The sequence below is a fragment of the Notolepis coatsorum genome (assembly GCF_963971535.1).
Source record: "Notolepis coatsorum genome assembly, chromosome: 11".
In the NCBI taxonomy this organism is placed as follows: domain Eukaryota; kingdom Metazoa; phylum Chordata; class Actinopteri; order Aulopiformes; family Paralepididae; genus Notolepis; species Notolepis coatsorum.
The window spans coordinates 60,091,372-60,101,106 of record NC_140175.1 but is presented as its reverse complement, the minus strand read 5'-3'; the positions used below and the strand labels follow the sequence as shown (position 1 = coordinate 60,101,106).

Sequence of the window (9,735 nt, the reverse complement as noted above, 5' to 3'; positions counted from 1 at the left end):
CTATTAAAGAAACTTGAAAACTCTACTAGTATTGTGTATATGTATACAGAGATATGATGTATTTGATTCATGTTTGATCATAGTGTCATAGTGTTGTAAATCTATATGGGCTGAGCACCAAAGAAGGTGCATGCCACTTAAATAAAATCAATCAATCAATCAATCAATCAATCAATCAATGTACTGAAGTTAAGCATTATGTGTGATACTTCCTCCAATGAGGTTGGGATTAGTGTAGGTGGTGTGTGAGATTGTCCTCAAGGTGGCGCCAGAGGCTGCAGAGCCAGGGGGGTAGTGGAGGGTAAAACCCACCTCAACTCAAGTGTATCCCCCTTAATAGTACAGTTCATTTTAACCCACCATTTTTTTATAAATCAATCCATACTATGATACAGTATATTATAGTGGTTTAAGTGGTTTCAGACAAATATAAATTAGATGAAAATAGGATGTTTTGTGAAATACAAATGCATTCATATTATTCTGAATGATCTGTCTATACTGTGCATGCATGTCTGTCTGTTTGTCTGTCTGTCTGTCTGTCTGTCTGTCTGTCTGTCTGTCTGTCTGTCTGTCTGTCTGTCTGTCTGTCTGTCTGTCTGTCTGTCTGTCTGTCTGTCTGTCTGTCTGTCTGTCTGTCTGTCTGTCTGTCTGTCTGTCTGTCTGTCTATCTATCTATCTATCTATCTATCTATCTATCTATCTATCTATCTATCTATCTATCTATCTATCTATCTATCTATCTATCTATCTATCTATCTATCTATCTATCTATCTATCTATCTATCTATCTATCTCTTCTGTCAAAGAGCAGAAATCAGTCAGTTTTCTGTGTATGAATATAATTATGTACTGATATAATACTAATATACTTATTAAGAAGAAAATAACATGTTGAATATGAATACCAACCCATGTGGTTAGCACGGGTCTGAGCTGAAGCCCAGACATGTGATTGGTGGAAGAGGGTGGCATCCTGCTGGCGTCAGCCCGTGTACTGAAACACGAGACCCACTGTGCACTGTACACACTGTAATTGGTTCCAGATAATGACTTACGTAAGACAACTTTTTTTTAAACTATCTATTGCACAACAATGTACTCAAAGAGATGTGCAGACACACACACACATATGCACGCACATGCATGCAGACACAAACCCACACACACATATGGATACACACACACATACTGTACATGCACGCAAACACAAGTTGATCGCTCAGACACATAGGAACCCTCTTCTCATAGGAATACAATCTGCAGTCTTTGTTGACACCTTAAGGTGACACACTCCTATCTTTTAAAGCGTGGCCTAGCTAGAACAGGATAGGATAATAGCTGGCAGTGAATGAGTTAAGAATGAGTGATGTTTTTCATTCATGGGAACCCAGCTGTGAAGATTTTGGCCAGTTATGGAGACCGTTTCACACGTTCAGGAATCCGGAGGAGGATTTTTGTAAATGTGTAAATGTGCCTATTAAGCCGAATGATTCCTCCCAACTGCAAAATCTTGCGGCTTGCCTGTTTGCCATTAAAAACTGGATGTCACAAATGCTCCTTAACGCAGATAAAACCAAGATGCTAGTCGTTGGCCTCCCAAATCAGAGCTCCCTACATGTGGAATAAATTACCCGCCGTCCTAAGAGACGCCTGCTCTGTCGAAGTTTTTAAATCCTTGCTCAAGACCCATCTTTTCTCTCTCTCCTTCGACCTACCCTGATCTGGGACAGACTCTTAGTTTAGTATGGTTAGTTACATTTATGTGCCAGAGTAAGGTAGAGCTGATGGGAACATAGTCAGGATGTCTGTCTTCTAACCCCCGTCTGTCTCTCTGTGAGTGGATGTCTCGAGTGACTGTGTGATGATAGGTACACAGCCTATATACAACCAGCCCTGGTCGCGTGTATATTTTCCCTAACGGACTTTCACTTCCGCGTTCGGGTTCCGCGATCTGATTGGCCACTGACGTTTCTCTCAGCATCAATCGCGTGACGCCTAGTTCTATCACTGGTTAAGCTTGGCGACTCTTTCGAAGTTGGTTATGGTTAGAGTTTGGTTTAGAGCAGGGCGATAGACCACCAGCCCTGATTCCAAACTCTAACCTTAACCAACTTCGAAAAAGTCGCCAAGCTTAACCAGTGATAGAACTAGGCGTTAGCCAGCTAGCAGGCTGTTAGAGGCATAACTAGGCGTCATGCGATTGGCGCTGAGAGAAACGTCAGTGGCCAATCAGATCGCGGAACCCGAACGCGGAAGTGAAAGTCCGTTAGGGAAAATATACATGCACCCTGGTCCTGCCCCCGTTGGGCCCGTCAAGGTGGTGTGATCTACCCTGTGCCATCCTCGATGTGACCTCCAATGTCGATTGCAGCGGCTGTTCTACATCAAACTAGATCTGAGCACCACTGGTACGGTGAATCTGCTCTCTGCCGTCCTCAGTTTGGCCTACAGCGTTAAACAGTGCTCGCTCTATTTCAACTAGATCTGAGTGGTTATCCTGCCCCCTGGGGATAGTGACCTTGGGCCATCATCATCTATCATACCAGTGCTTGTATTCCTGCTTTATTGCTCTTATTTCTATTATTTTTATTTGTCTTAACACTTATACATATACACACCAAGTTTTTGCATGTTCTATTATCCATCCTTCTATCATCCGTAGCAACACCCATATATCACCGACATTCTGATGGGGGATCCCCTTTGAATTGCCCATCTGAGTTTTTCCCTCCCTATTGCTAGGTTTCAGGCAGTTGTTCCTTATCTTCATTAGGGAAAGTCTGGGGGGGTTGTAATATTGTGGATTGTATGGTGGTTTTTATTGTGGATCTATTGTGATGTTACTTGCTGATCTGTGAAGCCTGTTGATTTTGGACTATACAAATACATTTGACTTGACAAAATTTTGTTGAAACTTTTTTATTTAAAATAGCCACAGCAGCTAAATACAATTTGCAACATAATCAATATTTGACTCATTTTACAACACAATACATTTTCATGAAAAATCACCACACAAGTCAAATGACTTAAAGGTCTAGATCTTAGTATTTACATTCGCTTTGAGAAGCAACAATTTCAGTATAGTTATGAATGTACAGTATAGGAGTAGAAGATTTTGGAGTTGAATACAGGATCACAAATATAGGTCATCTCTCACACCGGTCTGTACAACAAGACCAATCTAAAACATTTTAAACAGTCAGCAACAATTAAAAGAACAATATTTAAAAAAGGTAGAATATGTAATGCCGTCAAACAGCAACCTCTAGGCAAAACAGCCCTTCTTGGTACTGCATTTTGTTTACATGTTTTGTTTTGATCTGATGTGTGGGTTGAAGTTGAGAAGGGATATGGGGGAGGGGTTGCTACTGCTGGCCACACATCAGGCTCTGCCAAGAGAGGTCTGGAGAAATTCACACTATAATAAGATACTAAACTCCAACCTATACAAAAGACCAAAACTGTAAAAATAAATGTAAGAAATCGAGTGGGGCTCTTATGCCTCGAGGTCACTGTTTGATGGCTTTACTGATTCTACCTTTAAAAGCAATTGACAAATTAATTAATTGTTGAATTAGCTCCTATACACATAAATAACAAAGGGTTAAAAAATGTAAAGGTCGATAATAAGTCGCTATTATTGTAAATATGAATACATCGATATCATTATTATTATTATTTTTTTATTGGTCTTTTTCCCCCTCCATTTTCCTCCGATTTTTCTCCCATCCCAATGTTAGTCGTATGCCAATTCCCAGTCCCTTCCTGGTCGCTGCGCACTTACCCCCCACAGTCAGATCATCTGGGAGAGTGGAGGCTACCACGTGCTTCCTCCGACACACGTCCAGCCAATCACCGCTTCTTTTCACCTGGCAGCGCGGATTCTCATTGAGAGGGCGTAGCGTGTGGGAGGACCACACTATCCCCCTCACGTCCAATCCGCGCTTAGCAGGCGCCCCGACCGAACTGTAGGAGTCGCTGTTTACAACGACCCGGACCCACCCCGCCAGCTTCTCCCACCCTCTGATACAGCCAATTGTATCAGTGCAGACGGCCAGCCAAGCTGGTGACAACCCTGGAGCTGTGAGCTGGATTCGAACAGGCAAATCCAGCTCAGCTCCGGGGCTGGTGACGAACGCAATCTCCGCTCGGCCACCTAACCGCCCTCGATATCATTATTATTAATAATAATAATCATCAGGAAGTATCAACATGTTACCCTCATTATAAATGTTCTCCTTTTGATTTTGAGAGTGATTTAACCTATGTTATTTCAACATATCTTGTCTCTTGCTTTGGCTTAAGTAAGCAGCTACTTATTTGCAGGACTTTATTCTTCACAGAAAATACAATAAAATCCTTTATAAACCGTCAAAATAATACAATAAATACAGTCCAAGCAGGTTCCTTGGCAGGGTCATCTTTTGGAAAGTGTTAGAGAGGTATAATGGAAATAAGAGCCTTCAACGTTTCTTCAACGACAGTGTGTATGTCGGGACAGTGTGTGTGCCGGGACAGTGTGTGTACTGGGACAGTGTGTGTGTCGGGACAGTGTGTGTGTGCCGGGACAGTGTGTGTCGGGACAGTGTGTGTGCCGGGACAGCGTGTGTCGGGACAGTGTGTGTGTGCCGGGACAGTGTGTGTGTCGGGACAGTGTGTGTGTGCCGGGACAGTGTGTGTACTTGGCCGGTAAAACCAGTGGAAAGTTTAGAGCGACAATGCTGTGAGTAGCATTACACATATATTGGTTTGTACTGCACATACTGCTACAGAGTACTGAGCTTTGACTGATTTTTTAGCCAGTCTATAGATGGTTTCACTGGAATTATGTTGCTAGGGAGCAGTTTGGGCCCAAGTATATTTGAAAAATATAGTTTTGGTAAATACGGTTCTGATCCCAGGTCAGCAGGGGTACATGTGGTTCTAGAGACACAGGGGGGACGTTTCTGGTGGGATTTGATCCCAGGTCAGCAGGGGTACAGGTTCCAGAGGCAGGGGTCTATTTTAGGCTGGTATCTACTCAGAATTCCATCTCAGTATCAGTAGCAGTGCATCCGTAGACAGTGAGTACGTTTTCATGCACATCAACATCCAATACATTCAATATTCACTCAAGTATTTTGTTTGTTTGTTTTAAACATCACATTTGACCCATTTTAAACCGGTATATCCCATCCTGCCTTAAGATATACTGTATGTGAGCTATCGGGCCAGAATTTGTCAAGCAAAATACAAAAAAATATGTACGAGAGCTATTTTCTTTAAATATACACTTGTCAAACAAATTTCCAATTAAAATAAAATGATAGGTTATAATGAGGAAAAATACTTTTTGTGTTTTAAATAGTGCTGTCAGGCGATTTTTTTATCTAATTAATTCATCTATTTTTATTTTTTTATTAATTCATCTAATTAATCGCAATTTAATCGCATAACCATTTTAGGTCTGATATTCTATAATCATATTTCAAATTGCATGTGTCCGGATGGCAGAATTCAGTACTGTATCTACAAAACCTTCTGTTTAATCATCTTCCCTTTATTCATTTGCTTAGATTTTTCAGGTCTGGTCAATTTTAGCATGGTGTTATTCACAGTCAAAGAAAAAAAATTGAATTGATATTCTCATTTGGTTCATTACAATTTACTCAAGCCTAGTAACAGACACAGTATTTCTGACACTGGGAATGCATTCCCTGAGATCCATAGATGTCCCTAGAATCAGATACCAAGAACATGCAAATGGACCATTTAAAAAAAAAATCTATAAATGTTTATTCTACGTTCTTATGGAATGAATGAGATTAAAAAAAATTATATATATATTAACTCATTCTGCGCCATCGCTTAATGCGCTAAAGGGCGCTAGAACGCCACCGCTTTAATCAATGGGGGGACTGCGAGATTTGCGTGTGCTTAAAATATATCTTAAATTATAGCTATGGGTCTAATACACCCGTCGATTATGTGTGAGTTGCTTCCAGTCAACATGTACAAAACGGATAGTTTTTTCATCTGTACATTTCCGTTTTTATACCGTTTTGAATATGAGTATAGTTTTGGTGATTCTTAGTAATTCCAGGAAAAGACGCGATAATAGCCCTTTAGTGGAATACACTAAACACGTTGTCATTTTTCACCTGATTATCGAATCTTCCTGAAATCAACGCTAGATCATCATTATTATCCTTCCTCGTGCAAGAATGAAAAGAGCCCTGGACCACGGCGCCCCCCCCCCCCCCCCCCTGCACCCAACGGCACACAGCCACACACACACAGAGACAGCGTCGATGGGGGTAGAAATAAATATCAGATCAACGATCAAATTTATATATACTGTTATTACCTTGTATCTGATGTAATGCAAAAGAAATAATCCAATTATCTGATCGCCATTTCAAATACTGCTCGTAAAGGTCCGTACCACATTACCGACCGTTACACACAGACGGGCGGGGGGGGTTACTGTTCCATGCCATCGTTGTTGAGGCCTACCTCGCCTGAGTATTTAAACCCCGCCCACCCGCACGGCTCGGATCGTCCCAGAAAAGAAACGACACCATTCCGAATGGAGTGCAATACCAGCTGGAAGGCGTAGGCAGTATTTGCCCTTTTGCGAGCTCAGACCCATTCCCAACGATAACATCAGGCTGGATGGATGAAAATGAATGGATATCGCTAATAAAAGAAATAACGATTAAAACCCAACTATACTCGTGATTGGCGCTCAAGCGATGGCGAGTTAACCCGACTATCATCGTGACTGGCGCTGAATGAGTTAAATTACACACATTGATTAGGCACATACATTTTCTTTTATTAATATTGCGTTCATTTTCATAACGCGATAATTTGCTGTGTAATTATTTAATCTAATTAACGCGATAAAATGACAGCCCTTGTTTTAAATTAACAGTGGTTTATCAATTTTCAACAACCTATTACAGGTAAATATTGATAAATGAGGCCCTTTATGTGAACTATCATGTGCATGTAGACGTACTCTGTCTGTGTGTGTGTGTGTGGGGGGGGGGGGGGGCTAGCTCAGAAGGCAGGCTTGTAGAAGAGCTGTCCGTTGAGCACCCTGCGCCTCAGCTCCTTCCACAGCAGGTGGCGCTCTCTCTGGGAACCCTTCATGAGGCCGCGGTTCTCCTGGGCGCGACGGGACAGGTAGGGGATGACCTCGTTCACAGGGCCGTAGGGAACGTATTTGTAGACGGGGAAACCAGCCTGACCTGCTCTCACACACACACACACACACACACACACACACACACACACACACACACACACACACACACACACACACACACACACACACACACGAGAGGGATACAGTGTGTTAGAATGTATAGGGCTAGTTACATAAAGAAAAACATGGCAAGTTACAAATATGTAGAATAAAAATTAAAGTTGGTATTGGTACTGTTACTGGGAATGGATATCTAAAAGAAATACAGACACAGTATATCTGTAGTTTATAGGGCTGAGTCCGAACGTTAGGATCTTCGTTCGTTACGTTGGCATTCGAATTATAAATCAACGAAAAAAAAAAAAAAATTGAATTTATTTTTTGAATTTTATATATATATATATATATATATATTTTTTGTATGTGTCTATTCATTCTGTTTAAACCAATGGGGTTTTTCTTCACAGTTGCAGATAAAGATTAGGCTACACTAATATTATAGTATTAAAACTGATATATTCATTAAAGAAAGTTGATTTAATAAAAAATAAAGCCTCATTTAATCAGATTAATGACTTTATTCAAATTGAGGATTTAGTTTGAGGATATTTATTTAAAAAAATTAAATCAAAAATAAAACTTTATTTTTATTAGACATTTTTTTTTAATTATTATTAAAAATGTAGGTTCGAACGTCCGTTCGAAAAACCCTGACGAAGTTCGAAGCCCAAAAACAGGCTTCGGGGACAGTCCTAGTTTATCATAAATAGCATCCACTGTCAGGATGATTTAAAATGCAAATTGAAATGATACTTTTCCAGATGTATTTCCTATCGGCTGCTCCATAGACAATGAATGGGGCTCTGACTTTGTGAGGCCATAAAATATTTGTGAGCTCTTACACCCAAATTAGGCTTCTTCTCTTGCACAGCTGAGATGTGTTTGTGTTCACGTGTTGGTTGTGAGTGAGTGAGAGAGAGAAAGAGAGTGAATGTGCAGGGCTTGCCTCTGTTGCTTTAGTGAAAACAAGATGAGACCCAGGCTATATATTTAGTTTTGTCTATGTTATTAAGGGCCAAAAAACATATATATTTTTTAGCTTTTTTCCGATTTTAATATTCTAGTCAATGTCACGGACCTGTATGTTGCCATTAAAAGGCATACTGGGACTCCGATGGTGCAGTACCGGCCAGATCCTGCTAGTAGGCAGTATCGAGAGTGCAGTAAACCCTGTTCCAGACCGGGTGTTTTAACCGCTCCGGGCGCAGTTTTTTAGTACAGGGAAGCCTAGGGCTTCACTCGATCGCATTGAATCGTTTTCGGGACAATCGATGCATGTATTGTGCTGGATTATGTCGTGGACCAGATGGACATCAGATGGACCAGATGGCGATAAAACAATTGGAATATTCTTTTTGGAATACCCCTGAGCACAGGTAAGGACTATGTGACGTACATTTTGAATCTTTTACAATGTTTTCATACCGATCCAGCTGATCGGCGTGTGTTGTGGTAATAACAAATGACGTTACTGGCAATCAAAGCATCAGAAACGCCCCCCCCCCCCCCCCATGCATTCATGATTAAACATAATACTAGGGATGTCCGATATTATCGGCCGACCGATATTATCGGCCGATATCGGCAGTAAAATGTGATATCGGAAAATATCGGTATCGAAAAAAAAAAAGAAAAAAAAACATTTTTTTTTTTTTACATTTATTTAACCTTTATTTACCCAGGCAAGCAAGTAAGAACCAATTCTTATTTTATTTATTGTCAAAAGTATGCATGTTGGTTTAATTCAACAACAAGAGATATGTAATGTTAATTTTTACTTTTTTAATTATCATATTTTGCACAGATAATGCTTACATTTAGAAAGCCTTTTGAATGCATCCAGTGAAATTATTAATTACCTGAAATTATTCAGTTTTTTTGGGGGGAAACCCTGCATATATCGGTATCGGTTGATATCGGTATCGGTATCGGTATCGAAATTAAGAGTTGGACAATATCGGAATATCGGTATCGGTAAAAAAGCCAATATCGAGCATCCCTACATAATACCTATTATATACATTTGATTTGGAAATAGTAGCGTGTCCAGGGACGAAACGCCAATGCTTTTAGTAGAATTCACGTTGCGCCCTATAGCCAGCCTCCCAGGAATTAGCCCGGATCATTCCGAAATTATACTTATATTCACCATGGCATAACGTGCAAACGTATTCATGAAACAATTTATTCTTTTTTGCATCTTGGACAGAAGATAGTTACTGTCAAATTACCATAGTATTGTATCCATAGCTAGAATATAGAATAGAATAGAAATACTTTTATTATCCCGAGGGAAATTTGACACTGCAAATTGCTCAACATTAAACATTTAGACAGAACAGGTCACGAATAAGAATAACAAAACAAATCAAATTGCCTAAGATAAGAATAGAATAAAATCGAATAAAATATACAGTAAATAAATACAGTAAAAATATACTGAGGTCTACAGTAGGTGTAATATAGATATAGCTCTA

At 40.1% G+C, this 9,735-nt stretch overlaps 1 protein-coding gene across 1 annotated transcript in view; it reads right to left on the bottom strand.

Annotated features, from left to right (window-relative positions):
• Positions 1 to 2,793: 2,793 nt before the first annotated feature.
• The window catches only part of prodha (proline dehydrogenase (oxidase) 1a), a 94,240-nt gene continuing 87,298 nt past the window's right edge, over positions 2,794 to 9,735 (bottom strand). Inside the window, exon 14 of the mRNA XM_084324057.1 lies at positions 2,794 to 7,241. Within this exon, the coding sequence (XP_084180183.1) occupies positions 7,051 to 7,241 (191 nt within the window). The 3' untranslated portion in view covers positions 2,794 to 7,050. The remainder of the gene's footprint in view (positions 7,242 to 9,735) is intronic.